This window comes from Coenobita brevimanus, chromosome 5, assembly GCF_032717465.1.
Source record: "Coenobita brevimanus isolate Jiangsu-jjx chromosome 5, ASM3271746v2, whole genome shotgun sequence".
Classification (NCBI taxonomy): Eukaryota; Metazoa; Arthropoda; class Malacostraca; order Decapoda; family Coenobitidae; genus Coenobita; species Coenobita brevimanus.
Genome location: NC_136958.1, coordinates 6,837,283 through 6,859,159, shown reverse-complemented (window position 1 = coordinate 6,859,159; position 21,877 = coordinate 6,837,283). Strand labels below are relative to the sequence as shown.

Below are 21,877 nucleotides of genomic sequence, written 5' to 3'. Positions count from 1 at the left end.
CCGGACGATTTTATTCAGAAGGAAACAGTTTAAACTGGAGAGGTCGTATGTTAACTTTTATAAAATCCCAAAACGAAAGAACTTTATCTTACTGAATATAATCATCGACACACACACACACACACACACACACACACACACACAAAATAAAGACTAACCCCTCTTTGCTATGGAACAAAACAGCTAAGTAAACAAAAAAGCTAAAAAAGTTAAAAAAAACTAAAAGTAAAAACACCAAAAAAAGCTAAACGTACAAAACCAAAAAGCTAAATAAACAAAAAGCTAAAAACGCAAAAAAATAAAAACAAAAAATCTAAAAGTAAAAAATAAAAAAGCTCAAATAAAAAAAAAACAGCTAAAAACGGTAAAAAATAAAAACTCAAAAAAGTATCGCGAAGCTATAAAAGAAAAATAAAGCTAAAAAAACATCCAAAAAGCTAAAAAGGTAAAATAAAACAAAAGTAAAAACATCAAAAAGCTAAAAAGGTGAAAAAAAAGCTAACAGTAAAAAACACAGCTAAAAACAAAAACACAAAAGCCTAAAAGTAAAAAAGGTAAATAAACATAAAAAAGCCAAGTGGATCTCTATACTCCGGCCGATGGGGGATATTTAATCAAGGAAATTGAAAAAGCTCATTCCATTCAACAGGTGCTAATGGTGCTTGAATAAAAGGCTACAATTAGGCGTATTGGTGCGGGGACTAGCAGGCCAGAGTGACGTTATCCCCATTTTAATCCCTACTAACCCCTACTTCATCCCTATTACTCTTACTCCCCCTATATCTCATTTTTTATCCCTACTACCCCCTATTTGACCCTAATCTGATCCCCACTACTTTTAATCCCACCCCCCTACATCTTCTTGAACCCTATCTAATTCCTATTAATTTTAATCCCTATCTTCTATTGCAATCCCTTAATCTTCCTACTATCCTGTTAATCCTTAGTTTCCCCTACTTCAGTCCCTCTCAACTCTCCTACTATCCTATTAACCCCCCCTCTACCTCTTATCCCCAATCCCCCTAATCCCCCATTACTATCCAATCAATCCCCACTACCCGCAATTTCAATCCCTCAATCCTCCTACTATCTTATCAATCCCCCTCTACCATCTACCCCAGTCCCTCTCACCTCCACTATCCTATCAATTCCCCAACTATTCCCCAACCTCAATCCCTCTTCCCCCAACCTCCCAATATCCTTATCAATGCCCTATCTTCCCCAACACTGCTCCCCTCCAATCCCGTAAAATCTCAACCCCAACCAACCTCCCCATCCCAACCCTACCCCCTCCCCAACACTGCCCCAATCAATCTCCCTACCATTTCCCAACCCCACCCTCTCCCCAACACTGCTCCCTATCCCCTAAACTCTCAACCCCAATCAACCTCCCCATCAACTCCCAACCCCATCTTCACCTCCACCAACCTCTCAACCCCTCATTATCCTCTTAACTCTCAATCGACACCCACACAGCATACAAACAGACAGACAGATATAGATAGATAGATAGATAGATAGACAGATAGAAGCAGATGGATCGATAGTTACATAGACACAGGTATTCTCCCCCTCTTCTCTCTCTCTCTCTCTCTCTCTCTCTCTCTCTCTCTCTCTCTCTATCAATTTTCCCGAGTCACAGGGATACCTTCATTATCTTAGGCAATAATTCCAGGCATCCAGGGTGTTAATTACCCCTGATTCCCGGATAATGAGATGCACCAGACCTAAGGCAATTAAAAGCCACTCAAGGACGCTAATTACTCCTGACCTCATTAATCACCTCATTAACCCCTTCAGGACGATAACACTATTTTCATTACCTACTCGCTAAACGAATATATTCAATTTTTATTCATCTTAGTATAGACGAAAAAAAAGAAAAAAGAAAAGGGTTAACGAAGGCTGAATCTAACCCCCCCCCAGTTCCAAAAATTCTCTAAGGTGAATAAATGGCTGTACGAATCTAACAAAATAAATAATAATAAAATAAATAACGGCAAATAACAGAATAAAAAGCAAATAATAGAATGAAATAGTGAAACAATTAAAAAATAAACAAAAAATAATAGAACACATCACAGAAAATAACAAAATATTAGAAAAAATAGAAGAAATCATAAAAAAGAAATAACTGGCGACTGAGTGAAGGAAATAAGTGAATTCTGGGTGTTTCATCCTGCATCATGGCTGGACTGGGCACGATTCTCTCTCTCTCTCTCTCTCTTTCTCTCTCTCTCACACACACATACACACACACACACACACACACACACATCTGAGTGACAGTAATAGGGCCGAAATTACAAACGAACCTTTGGAATTTTATTAAATATAGAAAAGTTATCTCCCAGACAGACAGTGACGAGAGAGAGAGAGAGAGAGAGAGAGAGAGAGAGAGAATTCATCCACTCATCTATTAATCTACTTATACAGCTTCCTACCACCCTATGTAACTATTACCTATATTATCAATTACTATCTATCTATCTATCTATCTAAAGCCAGACGCCTTAATCCTGTAAGGGGTGGCCATAAACAAATCGCCTCCGTGTCGTCCTGTCCCCTGCCATTTCGCTGCCCTCCCCCCGACTTAAACCTCCCTCTCTCATAAACGACACTATTCCACCCCTCCACCTCATCCCCGGTCTCCCTCCTCACCCCCTCCACCTCACTAACATACACTCTCCTAGTTAGTCTCTCACTATTTAAAACTCACTCTCACTTCTCGGATCTCTCTTCGGAAACACACACAGAAAAGGAACAAGAAAAACTGCCTATACACAAGTCCATACAGGTGAGAAGGACGATAAAACGAAACGAACTGAAGAAAAACGGAGGTAAAGCCAATGGAAATGGAAACACACACACACACACACACACACACACACACACACACACACACACACACACACACACACAACAATGAAAACCAGTGGAGGAAAAACATAAAAATAAAAGAACTAGGTAAAGACGAAGGGCGTGCCGAAGAAAAGGGCAAACACCGAATAAAAACAAATAACTGCAGCGCCAAAAACATACGAATTAGAAATAAAAATGGCGCAGAAAAGACTTCCACAGAATAATGGCTTGGAAAAAAAAAAAAAAAAGAACGAAAAGTAGTGCGCAGAAGGGAACATGGAATGCAAAAATAAGCTAAAAAAAATAATAAAAAGTCGGAAGGGAAGAAAGGCAGAACCGGAGCGTAAATTCAAGATGGTTCCCCTGAGAACTGGCGGGAAACACCAAAATCCCGAAGAATAAAGTTGGGGACAGAGAGAAGGCGGCGTCATATGGAGCGGAGAGCCGAGATATATAATGGCCGAAGATTGCGGACCAGGTTCTGCCGCCGCGCGAAGAAGCTGCAATAAGAGTGGAAAGTGGGGGCGAGTCAGCGGGAAATGACGGAGAGGGTCAATAGATGGCGTTGTGGGGAGTTTGTCTCTGAGCTGCCCACCGGTCCCACCTCCCTCCCTCCCTGCCTGCCTGCCTGCCTGCTTGCTTGCCTTCGTACCTTATTGCTGCTTTATCACTACCTTCCTGCTTTATCACTGCATTCTCTGTCTTACTGTCTACCGTCAGCAGAAAATGACAAATGCGTCTAACAGATGGCGTTGTGGGGAGTTTGTCTCTGCCGTACCCACCCGTTCTACATCTCTCCCTGTTGTCTGCCAGCCCTTCCACCGTTTTATAACTGCCTTCATATTAATTAGTACCTTTCCTGTCTCACTGCCGGTATTTTTATTTAACAACAAAAAAAATATCAACGCCACCTAACACTAGAAAAGGCCACTTAACACATGAGAACCCTACTTAACAGTACAAAGGCCACTTAACACAAGAGAAAGCCACTTAAACACTCACTTTTGACGATGCAGAGCTTAGTGACGAGGCCAGACCAACCCACTTAAAACGAAGCCCACTTAACACTACTAGGGTCACTTAAACAATTAAGACGGTGTAGAAATTAGTAACGAGCCCATATATCAAGCCCACTAAGCATTTAAGAACACCACTTAACAGAAAAGAACCCCACTTAACAAGGCCACTTAAACACTCACTTATGACGGTGTAAAACTTCGTGACGAGGCCAGATATCTCGGTGTACTCCCTGTCAGCGTGACGGGGCTTGTACTGCAGCACATAGTACGACACATCGCCGGGGTTCGCGTCATAGCTCCACTTGACGCGAACCGACGTACTCTCAACGTCAGTGATGTGTACTGTGTCGGGGGGCCGGGGCAGGGCTGGTGGGAATAAAGGAAAACAAAGGTAAATCAGAAACAGTAATGGGGAAATAAAGGACATGTATAAAGGAAAACGGTGGAGTAAAGGATATCTAGAAAGAACTAAAGGGAAATAAAGGCCACCTCAAGAAATACATGGAAATAGAGGACATGTCGGGAAATGGGTAGGCAAGACGGAATGGTTGACGGAGGGTAGTATAATGGAGATTAAGAGTTGGACAGAACTAGAAATAGGAAACATACATAGGGCAGGGACGTGATAAGAGCAAATGCTGATATACAGCGATAAAAGGATGTGTTGGAATTAATGAGGAGAGAACAAGATAGGAGGATATATCAGGTAAGGGTATATTAGGAAGATTATGATAGAGGAAGATTTTGAGAAGGGTAGGTATTGAAGTATGTTGATCTTGATACCGCTAAAAAAAAGATGATGGTAAACACACACACACACACACACACACACACACACACACACACACACACACACACACACACACAGAGGGGGGGGAAGGATTATTAAAATTTCATTCATCCTCATTCATTAGGTTACCCAGAGCTCTTGATTCCATCTTCATCCTCTCTCTCTCTCTCTCTCTCTCTCTCTCTCTCTCTCTCTCTCTCTCTCTCTCTCTCTCTCTCTCTTTCTGCCACCAGACGACCTCCATCATTTTGATGCCATACAAGACGAAAGCTCACGTCATCAACTTTAATACCCGTAAAGCGAACTACATTATTCCTGCTCTCTCTCTCTCTCTCTCTCTCTCTCTCTCTCTCTCTCTCTCTCTCTGACATCATTAGTCGTATGTGAGGGCCTGTGTGGGAGGGAGGGGGGACATTGGATTAATTTAAAAGCTGAATAGTGGGGGCAAAACAGAGTCAACCCTCCTTTTCGACTTTTCCCTCCTCTTTTTTTCTTCTCCCCCCTCCCTCTTCCCCCCCACCCCTTTTTCCTTCGTTAACCCCACTCCTCTTCCACTAAGGACAGACCCCCCTTCACCTCGACCTATCCACTCCCTCACTCATCATCATCCCCTTTCCTCCTTTTCCTGGACTCCTTCTCTCCTTCAGCCTCTCCCCCTCTTCCTTGAACTCCTCCCCACCTCCTCAAACCTCCCCTCTATCCTCTTCCTTCTACCATCCTCCTATCTTTCATCGCCGTTCTTGACTCACTCTTCTCATCCTCACTCTTCATCCCTCTCCCTCCTACTCCTTCATCCCCTCCCCTCTATTTCTCCTTGATATACACTCCTTCCAACTCCCGCTCAATCCTCATCCTTCAACCTCTTTCCTCCTACTCGACCCCCATCCTCATCCCCTTCCTACTCCACCCCATCCCCTTCCCTCCTCCTCCACTCTTATTCCCTTCCCTCCTTCCCTATCTCCTTCCCTTCTCTACCGTTCCCCCCTCTCCTACACCCTTCTTTCCTCCTCACTACCCTCATTCTCGACTCCCTTACCTACTCAAGACCCCCTCCTCCCTATCTCCTGGACATATATAGAAAAAAGACATTATTTACATCTCTCTCTCTCTCTCTCTCTCCTTTCCATCCTCCCCCTTCCTCCTCTCCCACTCTTGCCCTTCTCCTATTCCCACTTCGAGCCTCCGTTCCACCTTCCCTCCTTCATTTTCCTTCCCTCTCTTCTACTATTTTCTCTCCTTCCCATACTTCCCTTCCTCTCTCTCTCATCCATCCTTCACTATATGGCAGACCCAATCTAAGCACCCCACCCCTTCCCTTCCCCCCTCCCTAACCCTTCTGTGGGGGAGGGAGGGATGGGAGTGAGGGAGATCATGGATGGTTAGATAGGGATGGAGAAAAACAAGTGAAGGAGGGAGGGAAGTGGGTGAGGGAGAGAGTAATAAAACGAGAGGGAAAGTGGAGGAGAGAAAAAGAGGGGAGTGGGAGGAGAAAGCTGAAGGAGGGAAGACGGGAACGCAGAGAGGGAAGAGAAGGAGCGAGAAAATGAGGAAAATGAGGCAGAAGTGTGTGGAGGTGAGGATGAGTAAATACATATAATCCGCGCAGGTGAATGGGAGCGATTATGGGGTGAAACACGGGATTATGGCGCTGAAGAAACTTGGGAGGGAGACAAAAGATGGTGGAAGGAAAGGAAGGAGAAAGGAGGTAAGAAGGGAAGGAAGGAGGTAAGAAGGGAAGGACGGAGACAAGAGGGAGGGAGGGAGGAGAGGAAGGAAAGAAGAGGGTGTGAGGAAAGGAAGGAGAGAGGGAGGGAGGGAGAGAACAAAGGAAGGAGAGAGGAGGAAGAGAAGGAAAGAAGAGCACGAGGAGAAGGGTGAAATGGAGAGGGAATGAGGGAATGCAGTGTGAGTGATGGAAGCAATACTCCATCAAACCAATCAGTCAATCAAAATCACCATCAATCAACCTATCGTAAAAAAATCAACTAACCAACCAATCAACCACGAACCACAAAAATTCACCATACCCTCAATCAACTCAATCAACCAGCCATCCAAACAACCAACCAGCAACCAATACATACAATAATTCGTTTGCAAATTACCTACGAAATCAACCAACCATTCAACCACCCAACCAATCAACCAATGAACAAATTACTTCCTAGCCAATCAACCAATCAACCAACTAACCACACAACCAGTCAATCAATCAACCATCCAACCAATTACTTGTTAAATAGCATCGTCAAGTGGATTCATTTAAACGTAATACGGTATTGTATAGGATTATGATTCTCTCTCTCTCTCTCTCTCTCTCTCTCTCTCTCTCTCTCTCTCTCTCTCTCAGGCAACTCCATCCCCTTCAATTGACAGCATATCCAAGGACGGTAAAAATGCCCACACCAGTTATTGAAGCCTGAATAATCGCTCACAGAATGGCTGAATAATCGCTGGCAGGGAGACAAAATAATCGCTAGCAGGGAGACGGAATAATCGCTAGCAGGGAGACAGAATCATCGCTAGCAGGGAGAAAGGGTAATCGCTAGCAGGGAGACATAATAATCGCCATCAGGGGGACAGAATAATCGCTGGCAGGGAGAAAGAATAATCGCTAGCAGGGAGACAAAATAATCGCTAGCAGGGAGGTTGAATAATCGCTAGCAGGGAGACAGAATAATCGCTAGCAGGAAGACAGAATAATCGCTGGCAGGGAGACAGAATAATCGCTAGCAGGAAGAGAGAATAATCGCTAGCAGGGAGACAATAATCGCTAGCAGGGAGACAATAATCGCTAGCAGGGAGACAATACTATCGCTAGCAGGGAGAAAAACAGCAGGGAGACAGAATAAGCGCAAGCAGGGAGGCCGAAATAATCCCTCTCGTTTAAATAACACCTGCTAAAGTGGCTACAATAATTTCTCAAAACTGAATAATCGCTTCTGACTTGGAGGGAATAATTCATGAGTGGTACTGGGAGCGGGGATGGAAATGGAGAAGAAAGGAGGGAGGGAAAGAAGCAAGGAAGGAAGAAAAGAAGAATGAAGTGACAGGAAGAACGGGGGAGGAAAGAATGAAGTGACAGAAGGAAGGAGGAAAGAAAGAAGGAAAGAATGAAGTAAAAAATAGAAGAGAGAGAGAGAATGATGTGAAAGAAATGGTGAAAGGAAGAAGGAGGGAGGAAAGAATGAGGTGAAAAATGAAAGGAAGGAGGAAAAAAAGAAGGAAAGAATGAAGTAAAAGAAAGAACAGAGAGAGAATGAAGTGAAGGAAAGAAGGAAGGATGAAAGGAAGGAAGAATGAAGTGAAAGAAAAAGGAAGGAAGAAGAGGAAGAATGGGGAATGAAAGAATGATATAGAAAGAGAGAAGAAAGGAGAAGAGAACGAAGTAGTGAATTACATAAGGTGAAGTACAACAGCAGGAACAAGGGGCGGAGAGTAAAAACGGAAGAGAGGAGAAGGAAGGAAGGAAGGAAGGAAGGAGGAACACATGGAAGAAAAGAAAGTAAACAGAGAAATAAAGGAACGGAGGGGACGGACGAAGGAATGCAAGGAACATGAAGGGGAAAGGAGGGAAAAGGAAGAAGGGAAGGAAGGCAGAGTTGGAAGAGGAAATAATGGACAGAAGAAAAGTCTGGTAAGAAGCATAAAATGAAATAGAACATGCTTTTCCAAACACGCTAATGCAAGAGTGATGGTGTGGAAAAAAGAAAAACATGAAAAAAAGGAGGTTTATCGCTTCTCTCTCTCTCTCTCTCTCTCTCTCTTTTATGGCGCGTTGTTTTGGGTAGCCTATTATATATATATATATATATATATATATATATATATATATATATATATATATATATATATATATATATATATCGGGTACATATTTATTTTTTATATATACGGTACATATAAATCCAATTGCGGGTCCATTTGGCAGACACAACTTAATTAAATCTGTGTGTACTTTCCCGTAGAGCTTCCATTGCTGTAATGGTTAAAATTCTCTCTCTCTCTCTCTCTCTCTCTCTCTCTCTCTCACACACACACACACACACACACACACACACACACACACACACACACACACACACACACACACCACCACCACCACCAAAGCTTCTATCTTCTATACCCCACCACCGCATTCCACCACACACCACCACACCCGACTCACCTTGCACTTTGACGGCCACATCCTCAGTGACGATGCCAAGGGTGGACTGGGCCTGGCAGGTGTAGTTGGCGGATTCCTGTATGTTCTCCAGCACCAGCACGTTCTTCGTTATCAGGTTCTCCGTCATCTCTATAGCGGGGCCCTGGAGAGAGAGGAGAAGGGGTGCTGAGATGGGAGGGGAGGGAAAGTGGGAAGGGAAAACGAAGGAGAGGAGGGAAAGTGGGTAGGGAAAAGGAAGGATAGGAGGGAATGTGGGAAGGGAAAAGGAAGGACAGGAGGGAATGTGGGGAGGCAAGATGGGAGACGAAAGAGAGGGAGAAGAGGTGGGAAAAAAATGGGAGGGAGTCAGAAGGGCTGGTGAGAACTAATAGGGAAACTGGACAAAGAATATGGGAGAAGAGAGGGAGGAGAAAAGGGAATACTGATGGGAGAGAAGAGGAAGATAGTGAGAGAGTGAAGGATAAGAAGGGAGAAGGAAGAAGCGAGGGAAGGAAGAGGGATAAAGTTGAAATGGATGATGGGAAAAACACAGGGAACATAAAGTGAGGGGGGGAGGAAAGACAGACAAATCAGGAAGAAAGGAAAGAGACAAAAGCGTAAGAAAGGGAGGCAAAATCGAAGAGAAAATGGGGAGTGGGAAGAACGAAGAGACGGATAAGGGATGAGGGAGAGAGAGAACACTAACATTCCATAATACCCACAAAAAAGATGCCGTGTATGCATAAATTAACCCTGTAAACAAAACTAAGCACACAATGTATTAAGAACTGAACAGTGTGACTAAAAACAATTATGACAAGTATGAACGTAGGAATGACTTGGTCAAAACTGGGCATGATGTATGAGTAGACAGTGCGTGAAAAACTAAGCATGTCACGTATAAAAACACAAATGACCAAGAACAAGAAGCTCTGCCATTTCTTTTAACAGAAGACAAACACAGGAAGGAAAAACATATTAAATAAAAATATATATAAATAATAAAGTCTGGACAAAAAATATTTAAACTATGGATGAACAAAGGAGCAGAGTGACAATTTAAGTATCTGGACAATTCTATGTACATGTATATATAAACTAAGAAAATAAAGGAATAGTGTCAATCTAAGTATGCCAAGCCTAACACACCAACAGGACCACATATAACCATGCCGTACACAGACAGACTAACATACCTTTATGGAATGGGAGGAAAGAAGTAATTGTGTGGGGAAAATGAAGACTGGTAATCACGCATGGAAAGTGAACAGAGTGGTAAATAAGAATGGACACTGAAGAGCGGTAATTATGTATGTAGCAGTAATTAAATAGGTTAATATAATACCACAGTATGACCACATCTAAGCATGCGGTACACACACAGACATACACACTGAGACATACACACAGACTCACATAAACCTCAAGGGAAGTAAACCTTACATGCCCCACCTTCTTCCACTGGACATAGGGCATGGGTGAGCCTACTGCCACACAGGGTATGCTGAGGGAGGCGCCGGGCATCACCTCATACACGGAGTCCGGGGCTTTGCTGAACCGAGGAGGCACACGACGAACTGAAACAAGAGAGAAAAGAGAGGATTAGAAGTTATAGATACTGACTAGGATAGACAAAAGATGCATTTGTTAGATACGGAACACAAGAGAGAGTTTGGTTAGAAGTATGGCTAAGTTAGAGATAAGGATTAGGGAAGATAAGGAGACTAGAGATGTGGGTGTTAGATAAGATACCAAGTGCGTGGCTAAGTTACAGACATTCCCTGGATCAGCCATTAAGACATAAATAAAAAATACCTGGTAAATACCTATACAAATACAAACATGGATACACACAGACATAAGAAAAAAAAAAAAAAAACAGATTCATAAATACAGTAGAGTGGAAGGCGGATGGAAAAAGCCGAGATGGATGGACATTAGTTTGGAGATTATTTTTCCTTGGTTTACACATTTTTTTTTTCTTCTGATTAGTTTCTCGGGTCTTTTTCATGCCTGGGAGAGTTGAGAAGTCGGTGGGTTGAATGTGCTGAGGAAAAAAAAAAGGTGTGTGTGTGTGTGTGTGTGTGTGTGTGTGTGTGTGTGTGTGTGTGTGTGTGTGTGTGTGTGTGTGTGTGTGTGTGTGTGTGTGTGTGTGTGTGTGTGTGTGTGTGTGTGTGTGTGTGTGTGTGTGTGTGTGTACAATAATCTCAAAACCCACCACACACACACACACGCCTCCACTCTGATCAAGAATGCCCTCAGAAAGTCCAGTCAGGCATAAGTGTGCGATGCTCTCCCCATCTTCATTACCCCACCTCTCTCCCCACTCACAAAAACCCCCACTCCCCCCATTCTTTTTTTCCAAGTTCCTTTTTTTTTTTCGTAACTGGTCGAGAGGAACTTCCAAGCGACTCTTAAAGGGGAAGTTGGAGAAGGGAACTCGAGGTGGATCTTTTGCCATCCCTCCGCCTAGTCGTGCCATCAGCTGCCTCAGGGGACGACGAATTATTCAGAAAGAGAGGGGGAGAGGGACTGCACTGGCAAGGCGGGACAGGGCGGGACGGGGTGGAGCAGAAGGGAAGGGAAGGGAAGGGAAGGGAAAGGAAAGGAAAGGAAAGGAAGGGAAGGGAAGGGAAGGGAAGGGAAGGGAAAGGAAAGGAAAGGAAAGGAAAGGAAAGGATAGGGAAGGGAAGGGAAGGGAAGGGAAAGGAAAGGAAGGGAAGGGAAGGGAAGGGAAGGGAAGGGTAGGGAAGACAGACCGTGATAAACACACTGGAACAGGGCCTTCTGGACAAGAGAGGAAAGAGGAGTGAAGGAGACGATGGAACGGTAATGGTCGGGATGAGAAGAAAGGAGAAGATGGACTGCACTGGGAAGGGATGGTTAAGAGAAAAGATGGGCTGATTAGAGAAGGGCAGGGCGGGGCAGCGTAGGATGGAAGAACACAAGCCAGGAGACGGCAGAATGGCGTTATGTATGCCAGGACCCGAGAGGATAAGAGGAGGAAAGGCAGAGTAGGTCAGGTCATTTGGGTGATCTTCACTGTATCCCCACAGCACAGCCTAATCGTAAAGAATTTCTGTAATCATGGAAGTGTACCGAATTGTTGGGTTACTCTCTTCTACAAGGGTAAGGGACACATTACGTAATTTCCACTTTTTAAACATGTACCACTCAAACACTACACATTACAAACATCCACCATTAGAACACCACAACGACACACCATACAACACCACTCAAACATACACCACACAATACCACACAATCATCAGCTCACCACCTCAACATAAAGAACAAGGAACTCCGTGGTCACCAGCCATTTTTCCCAACCTTCTAGTCAGTCAGTCAGTCAGAGGAAGGGGTGGGTATAACGGTATAGCCAGTCACTTTCAACAGATATCAGTAACCTCTTAGTCATCTCACATGCCACTGTACAATCACCAATCACCGTGTCACTCTACAATCACCAATCACCTTGCATTCACCAGCCACCCCTCACGGCCATCAGTTAACACCCACTACAGTCAGACAGTAAGACGGTTGGGCAGATACAATCAAGCAGTTAACTCAATGATAAGGTGAGAGGAAACCGTACGTATAATCAGTCATACTACAGTCATTAATCAGCCTTCAGTCACCAGTCACCCAGTACAGTCACAAGTAATCCAGTCAGTGAGGGAGTAAGTGAGGGAGTGGCAAGCTTCAAGCACCGGCCTGGCCCAGTGATTGCAGACCAACTTTTTCTCGACTTCTTAGAGGTCATTTTTCAATCTCGAGAGGCCGGCACAAACAAAGAGTAAATGTGTGTGTGTGTGTGTGTGTGTGTGTGTGTGTGTGTGTGTGTGTGTGTGTGTGTGTGTGTGTGTGTGTGTGTGTGTGTGTGTGTGTGTGTGATGTACTGTGTATGTGGCGTATAAGCATTGTTGGCGCCTGCATTTGTGTGGGTATATACAGTATGTGCATCCATGTCTATGTGCTAAAATAACAGACCAAAATCCTGCCCAGCTCATTATTATCTGCCACTGAAAATACAGACATAGGAACAGACGAATATTATGCATACTGTTTCCTACTATGCATCTTCTATCCATGAGTATGACCAAATTACAAAAATAAGACAAGGATAGTAAAGAAAATGACTGATCGACAGAATCTGGTCTCAAAGTGAAGGAGAAACAGAATGCTCGTGATATTGCGAGACAGTGTAGATAAAACATTCATAGATTAATAAAGAGAACGATAAAGACACTCATGATTTATATATTGAGAGAGAGAGAGAGAGAGAGAGAGAGAGAGAGAGAGAGAGAGAGAGAGAGAGAGAGAGAGAGAGAGAGAGAGAGAGAGAGAGAGAGAGTCTAAATACGTACTTAACAGCTTCATTTTGCAACTAGATACACCACCACCACCACCACTACATTCATCATTCATTCCACTAGTTTTCATTCACCACCGCAACAGCCTCCCATCCCCACCACAATCACCACCCACTCCACCATAGTCCTCTCTCTCTCTCTCTCTCTCTCCCTCCAACAACGTCGCATCCACAAACGCACCACCACAGTCCCCCTTGCCGTCCTCCACCACCAGAACCACACTCACCCCCACCTCATCACCACCACCACCGCACTCCCCCCACCTCATCACCACCACCACCGCACTCCTCCCACCCGTACACCACCACCACCACACTCCCCCCACCCTTTCTCCACCACCATCACACTTCCACTCCACCACCACTACAACCCCTTAACAGCAACCACCACCACCACCACTAACACTCCCACCTCTTCTCCACCACCACATTCCCACGCCTCCACCACCACTCTCCCTCTTCTCCACCACCACCTCCACCACACTGCAGCCGTCCAAGTCAATCTGTGAGGCGAGGAAGCAGAAATATAGCGACAAAGTTTCCTTATTCCGCCGCGGAGCATAAACGTCCAGATCTTTTTCCATTTTAGAGGATGTGTCGCGAGGGAGGCAGTGAGGTTGACTTTATGAGAGGTGTGAGGAGCCGGGCATGGAAGGGAGAGGCAGGGGGGAGGCAAGGGGAAGCAGGGGGAAGGCAGAGAAAGGCAACGGGATGGCAGAGGAGCGGCAGGGGGAAGGCAGAAGAGGGAAGAGGCAAGAGGGAGCAGAGGGAAGGCAGAGAAAGGCAGAGAGAGGCAGGGGGTAAGGGGAAGGCAGAGGCGAGGAAACTGAGTGACAGGAAAAAGCAAAGGAGATACAGATGAGGTAAAGGGAGTGAGACAGACTTTATGAGGGGTGTGGGGAGACAGGCATGGGAGGGGGAGGAAGGGGGTAGACAGGGGGGGCAGGGAGAAGGCAGAGGGGAGGAGGGAGGAGGCAACAGAGACACACCGGAAGAAACAAAGGAGAGATAGATGAGCCAAAGGACACAAGGCAGAGGAAGGAAAGTTAGTGGGATGGATTATAAGAGAGAAGTGGGGAGGCAGGAAGAGGGAGACGGAAAGACGGGGAGGAAATGGATAGACAGAGAGGCAGGGGAGACACAAGACAAGAGCACGTGAGCTTGATAAGAGAGGTGAGGAAAGAGGAAGTAGGGAGAAGCAGAAGGTAAATGGGATGAAGGGAGAGACAGCAGGGAGGCAATGGAGAGGCTGGGGATAAGTAAGGGGAGAACAGGGGAAAGCAGAGGAGCGGCAGGGGAGGCAGGGGGGAGGAAAAGGAGATTAAAAGGATAGGCAGATGACACGCAAGGTAAGGTTAAGGATGGTAGTGAGGTTGGTTTATGAGGGATGTGGGGAGTTAGGCAGGGATGTGTGTGTGTGTGTGTGTGTGTGTGTGTGTGTGTGTGTGTGTGTGTGTGTGTGTGTGTGTGTGTGTGTGTGTGTGTGTGTGTGTGTGTGTGTGTGTGTGTGTGTGTGTGTGTGTGTGTGTGTGAGAGAGAGAGAGAGAGAGAGAGAGAGAGAGAGAGAGAGAGAGAGAGAGAGAGAGAGAGAGACTGAACAATCGCAAGGTTTTTCACTCGACTTATTATTGGGTTTGCGTGCGAGGGGGGACGGGAGGAGAGGGGTTGAGAGAGGAGGTTGGGGCGGAAAGAGGAGGGGGAGAGGGCCGAACGGAAAAGAAAGAGAGGAAAAAGGGGGAAGAAAAAGAGGGATAGGGAGTTGGGAGAGGAAATGAGGGATGGTGAGAAAGGAGAAGTAAGGGGGGAGTGAAGAAATGGGAGGAGGAACAGGGTGGAGGGGAAAGAAGGAGGAGGGGAAAAAGAGAGAGAAAATGAAGAGGGGAAAAGAGAAAAGAAGGGAAGAGAAGGGCAAGGGAAGGGGAGGGTGAATAGGGGAAAGGGGGGGGTCGCCAAGACGGAAGAGGAAGAGTATGGTATTGGGAAGATGACTTCAGAGGGAAACAGAAGAATGGGTGAAGGGAAAGAGAAGGGAGAGGTGAAGATGGGAAGAGGACAGGAGGGTAGTGACAAGGGAAAGGAGGAGGATGGAAATGAGGTGTAAATATGAGTGAACGAACACAAGAAGAAAAAGAAAGAAAGGGAAGGATGAAAGAGAGGGGCAAATGAGAGTGAGAAAAAGACAGAAACCAGATGAGGGGGAAGAGAGGGAAGGAAGAACAATCAGGGATATGAATGGAAAAGGAGAATGAAGGAAAAAAAAAAAAAGATTTATTGACAAACAGCGAAGAGGAAGGATGGGCTAAGAAAGAGGAATAAGCGGAAAAAATACACCTCTTCCTCCCACTTACCAAGAGGAAAAGTGGACAACGGAAGAGGAAAAAGTGCAATACACCTCTTTCTCCCACTACCCCATCGACTCCTCCCTTCCACTCACCGACTCACCCTCGCCACCATCTTGCATGCGAAGAAGTCAATTTCACAGACACAGCTCTACTCCTTCCAAGACTTCCTGAGACTTTGTTGGGTGACCAATCTCTCTCTCTCTCTCTCTCTCTCTCTCTCTCTCTCTCTCTCTCTCTCTCAAAGGAAAAAAAAGTCCTGGCTACCAACCTCACACTCCGCCGAGCAGAAAACTTTGCAAATTAATTGGAAGTTTAGTTTAATTCTGAGAGAGAGAGAGAGAGAGAGAGAGAGAGAGAGAAATTAAAAAAGGGAATTCACTGAGGAGGAGGAGGAGGAGGAGGAATGAATGAATGAATGAAGGTTTGAAGGAAGGAAGAAAGAAGTATAATTACTGACACTATTAAATAATTTAATCTTCTAAATTCAAAACCCTCTCTCTCTCTCTCTCTCTCTCTCTCTCATTTACATCCCCGGCTGCCTCATCTCCATTTAATGCCTCCTTGTGGGGGGGTGAATGCGTCACTGAACACTACTCAAGCTACTCGTATTATTATTATTATTATTATTATTATTATTATTATTATTTGCCGCGAACTATGATAATGATGATGATGATGATGATGATGATGATGACGATAGCAAATAATAATGGTGATGACTATCATAAACACATTTTTAGTTGATATGGAGTCAATTAAGTACAAGTAAATATTAAAATCATTATCACCCGTTCAACCAATAAAGAATACTTGATCAAAACATGACATGGTTAAACACACACACACACGCACACACACACACACACACACACACACACACACACACACACACACACACACACAATCAACACCGAACGATGCCTATGGTAAAATGCAGTACAAAATTCCCACACAATCTCGCCCGCCAGCTCTCTCTCTCTCTCTCTCTCTCTCTCTCACACACACACACACACACACACACACACACACACACACATACACACATCATCAACGCCACTGGGGATATACAACAAACATCTCTCACTAAATATACCTGTCTGTGAGTGATGTTTGCGTGCTTGCGTGCGTGTGCGTGTTGGCGTGCTTGCGTGAGTGCGTGTGCGTCCGGGTTCTCAGCTTGTTTATGCAAATCCTCCGGGCGAGCGAGGCGTCCCAGCACCTGCCTCCTAATATTTGCAAGACAGGAGGACATTTGCATACGACCTAATCTCCATGTCTCGCCAAGATAAACCACAAGTTAAATATAAACCCGCGCTCTTCACATCCCAATCTGGCTTTCCCTGGATCGCGTTACGGGATCCACTCGCCGCGAAATGAATGCCGGTGGAGAGTTTGTTAGTTTAAATAAGCGTGGGGCGGGTGTACGTATGTGTGTGTGCATGAATGTGTATATTTTGCCCTTCAAATTTTAAGCGTGGGTTGATTTTCTGTTGGGACTGGGAGGGTATTCACAGCGCCATTATTACGTTTCCAGTCTCCCTGTTTTGCTGTGCTGTTTAATGTACCCTATATCGTTATTTTGATTTGATGTTTGTAATACACTGTTCCATACGAGTTACCGGTATTTTTGAGATATTACCTTCATTACAGCAAATTAATTCATACAGTACATTGTAACCCAAGAGCTCTTTCGTTTAAATTTTCGTCATTGCGTTATTTACAGCTGTTGGGATATACTATTAGAGAATACGAGTACGTGCTTTTACCGATATAAAACACAAGTCACATTATTAATCCACTGCTACAAAGGTCCCTCCATCAGAATTTTGAGCTTGTTTTAAAGTTGCAATGTGTTGTTGTAGAAGTTATTTGAGAGGAATTACTGTGAACAGAACTGAAGCTGTTTTATCTGTCAATGCTATCTACAGCCAGACGCCTTAATCCCGCAATGGGTGGCCACAAACAATTTACCTCCATGTCGCCCTGTCCCCTGCCATTTCGTTGCCCTCCTCCCCATTTAGCTACACCCTCCTCTCTCATATACTCGTACCTCTCTACTCCAAACGTAGTAAAGTATAGTCCTGCTCCACACAAGGCACGCAAAGAGTAAATAAAATACATCACTGTTCGACGCAAGTTACTGGAAATTTATCGTCATTACAAGTTACTGACGTGAGCTGCAATACACTGTCAACAAAAGTCATTATTTAAGAACACGCAATGACCTCTGAGTTGAAACAATCTCTCATATTATTCCACAACACGGTACTATAATCGACAGCATCAAGACAGTTTACAGTATAATTCTGCACCATTTTTACTTCAACTTTGCCTAGAACTGCCTTGTCTCTATCTTGAACGCAGAGCTGTAGCAAGAGATTAATAATAAAATATGATGCTAGTCACCAATGGAGTGCAATGGAGAGGATGCAGAACAGTAGCATGGTCTTTCTCTGCCACTGAGCTACGTGAAATAAGCTGCAAAGGAACGAAAATCTGGGCCAAGTTAGAGTAAAAAAAAACAAAACAAAAAGCACATGACACGCTTTCTTATGAAGGGTCCTGTGTGTTATTAGAATCACAAATTATTCAAGTTGTTCTGGTATGTTGTTCCAAACGAGTTATTTTAACGCGGAAAGTTTGGTCATTTCAGAGCTGGCAATTGTAAGAAAAGTCCTTCGTATGTTGTGGGAAGCAAGTTAACAGTCCGCCTGAGTGACATTGTATTTCTCTCTCTCTCTCTCTCTCTCTCTGGACCAGGAATAATAACTAGAAACCAACTTTTACCACACATTTTCTTGAAACAAAAGTAGTGTTCTATATATCGTCACTAGAGTTAGGAACTATTTGAAAGGAACACAGGGTCTGAGTGGGATGCAGTTGACCTGGAGAAAAGCTGTGACTTAACCTGACCCGACCTGCCCTGGCTCGGGATGGACGGCCAATATACAAGTTAAATTAGTTAGGGAAAGAGTGAGGGTCCGCCGCTTAACTGAACGACGCTATCACCAGCACCACCCCCTCTCTCCTTCTCCGCCACACTAAGCCACCCTAGCCACGGTAAGCCACTTTAAGCCACCCCAAACGAAGACATCTCTCCTTGCTACACAGCGCTAAGCTACCCTACACTAGCCCAAATCTCTTGTTCGCCACTGTCTTAAGCCACCCCATCCCACACCGAACTAAGCCACCCCACCCCATGCCACACTAAGCCACCCCATCCTACAACACAGTAAGCCACCCAACTCCATGTCACACTAAGCCATCTCATCCCATCCCACACCACACTAAGGCACCCCACATCACGTCACACTAAGCCACCCCACACCATGTCACACTAAGCCAGCCCACACCACGTCATACTAAGCCACCCCACACCATGTCACACTAAGCCAGCCCATACCACGTCATACTAAGCCACCCCACACCATGTCACACTAAGCCAGACCATACCACGTCACACTAAGCCACCCCACACCGTGTCACACTAAGCCAGACCATACCACGTCACACTAAGCCACCCCACACCGTGTCACACTAAGCCACCCCCACCCCATCCCACGCCACGCTAAGCTATCCCACCACACGTCACACTAATTCACCCCACTCCACCCACACTAACCTATCTGGATTTATCACCACGCTAAATTACACATCATGTCTTTACTGCACATCACTCCAAAAAACACACCACACTCACAGTTGCAGTGCAAAGATCAGTAAGAGAGCCATCTCAACTTCCAACTGTGTGTGTGTGTGTGTGTGTGTGTGTGTGTGTGTGTGTGTGTGTGTGTGTGTGTGTGTGTGTGTGTGTGTGTGTGTGTGTAGGCAATATACATGTTTAACTGAATAACTGAATATGCTAAGCGGGTGAGTTTACCTTACAGAAGTAAAGTAGTAGTAGTAGTAGTACGATAGTAGTAGTAGTAGTAGTAGTAGTAGTAGTAGTAGGAGGAGGAGGAGGAGAAGGAGGAGGAGGAGGAGTTAAGAGTAGCAGCATCCCCCGAATCATTGAAACGTGAACCGAGTGGACTGCAGACTGAAGCTGCCTTTCTGCAGGATACCATCCACCCTTCGGAGGATTGGGAGGGAGTTTAGAGATGTTCGTATAACCAGAAAGGGGACCCAACCGATTACACCTGTGTCACCACAAGATGGCGTCCTTCTTCAGGTGTGTAATGGGTAAATGTGGAGGTACAGGTGAAGCACAGAATGATAAGCAGGTGTATGATGAAAGAACATTGATATAACAGTGCAGCTGGGGTACAGGAAATAGAAATGAGCGTTGCAGTGGTGATGATAATGATGATAATGTAATAGTGGTGTGTGAAGATGATAAATGTGATGATGATGCAAACAGCCAAACTGCAATGTGCCAGAGATGACTTTAACTGTCATGATAGACTTTCAATGTGGTAACGTGATGTGATGTAATGTGATATGATGTGATAATATGATGCGATGTGACGTGATGTGATGAGGAGAGACGAATTAGTGACAGAAAATATAGTAAAATTAACATATGATAAAGTTAACAAGCCTAAACCACAGGCACACAAAATGGATAAACTATGAAGGGGTGAGGTTGTCAGCACCGCCCTATCACCTCCACCGAAAAAAAAAAAAAAAAAAAAAAAAAAAATCGTCGTGGCGAACTGATGAAATGGTGAAATACTGAGGCTAGCTGCACCATCACCACCACACCATCATTACCACCACCACCACCAAAAAAAATAAATAAATAAACAAAAAATAGAATCCACCCAACCCTTTGCATTCACCCGACTTTCGCAACACCAGACACCTATCCAACAGAGCCTACGCCCCCTCCTCATCCCCACCTCCCCACACATCCCTACTCTTCCCTTCATCCTTCATCCTCACATCTCTTAAATCCACAACACCCACATCAACTCCCCACCCTATCCCCCATCCCTACTTCCAATTCTCTCATTACCGTACTCTCACTCCCAAATCCTTACTCCTTCCCTCACCCCTCATATCTCTCATTTCCACCCCCATTATTTTAAATCCTTACCCTCATTAATACTCCTTCCCTCACCCCTATTCATAAGACTCTCATTCCTCCATCCCACCCCAAACCCTCTACCTAACACAGCACCCCAACCTCCACTCATTTCCACCTCCCCACCCAAACCCCAACCCTTGCTCACACTCCTCCCCAACATCTTTCACTTGTACAATCCACTCCCACAGCTCTCATAACCCCACCACCACCCTCTCCCCTCCCACACATCCCTCATACCCCCACGCCCACCCTGTCCCCTCCCCCACATCTCTCATCCCACCAACCCACCCCAATCCCAACGCCCTACCTTCATTCTCACCTCTACACTCTTCCTCACCCTTTAATTTACCCCTACCCCCAAGTCTCTTATCCCTACCCTCCACCACATCCCTCATCTCACCACGCCCACCCACACTTCCACTCCTACCTCCACCCCCACCCCCACAGCCATAGCCACTGCACTGCATCTGACAGCCTATGATAAAATCTAATCAGTATTAATTCCCTGATCGTAATATTACACGCCAGGTATATATATATATAAAAAAAAAAGAGAAAAAAAGAATACCATATTAAAAAAAAAAAGACCAAAGAAAAAAAGAAATTGCCTAAAATATCACCCCCCGTCCCGGCCATCTAGCGAGTGGAAAAAATAATTACTTCCAAATTCATTAAATATTCAACATGCGTAAGAGGGGATATGCTCTCACGTCCGGCGATTATCACAGGTAATATCTGACTACCTGGGCCGTCCTTGCGATCTGCTACGCCTGGCCAATCGCTCAGAGGGGATTATGCAAGGATATACTGATGCTGCGGGAGGGGGGGTGGGAAAAAGAAGGGAGGGGGGGAGAAGACAGGAAAGGAAAGGAAAGGAAAGAGAGAGAGAGAGAGAGAGAGAGAGAGAGAGAGAGAGAGAGAGAGAGAGAGAGAGAGAGGATTATTAGAGTAGGTGGCTAATGTAACAGCATACTTTTCTACATCTAATACATCTAGTCCCCCTTTCGCTGCTTCTGGGGTGGGGGTAATATGAGGGTGAGGGGTGAGACTGGGTGGGTGGGGGGTTTCTGCATCCAAGAACCTCCCCTTCCCCTTACATGAAGCGCAGTCTGGCTAACACGCCTGCTTGCTTGCTGGCGGTAAGGAAATGGAGGTAACTTTTGAGGTAAGGTGTGTGTGTGTGTGTGTGTGTGTGTGTGTGTGTGTGTGTGTGTGTGTGTGTGTGTGTGTGTGTGTGTAAGGGGTGTTGGTATTGTATTACTGATTCTATTTCCAAGTTTACATTATGGTGTGGTGCATCATTAAAGAGAGTT

General features: G+C 45.1%; 1 protein-coding gene across 1 annotated transcript in view; it reads right to left on the bottom strand.

The window, feature by feature from the left end:
* The window catches only part of Lar (tyrosine-protein phosphatase Lar), a 608,447-nt gene that overhangs the window by 126,119 nt on the left and 460,451 nt on the right, over window positions 1-21,877 (bottom strand). Inside the window, exons 6-8 of the mRNA XM_080270406.1 lie at window positions 10,271-10,395; window positions 8,840-8,981; window positions 4,062-4,247 (exon numbers count right to left, since the gene is read on the bottom strand). Of these exons, the coding sequence (XP_080126532.1) occupies window positions 4,062-4,247; window positions 8,840-8,981; window positions 10,271-10,395 (453 nt within the window). The remainder of the gene's footprint in view (window positions 1-4,061; window positions 4,248-8,839; window positions 8,982-10,270; window positions 10,396-21,877) is intronic.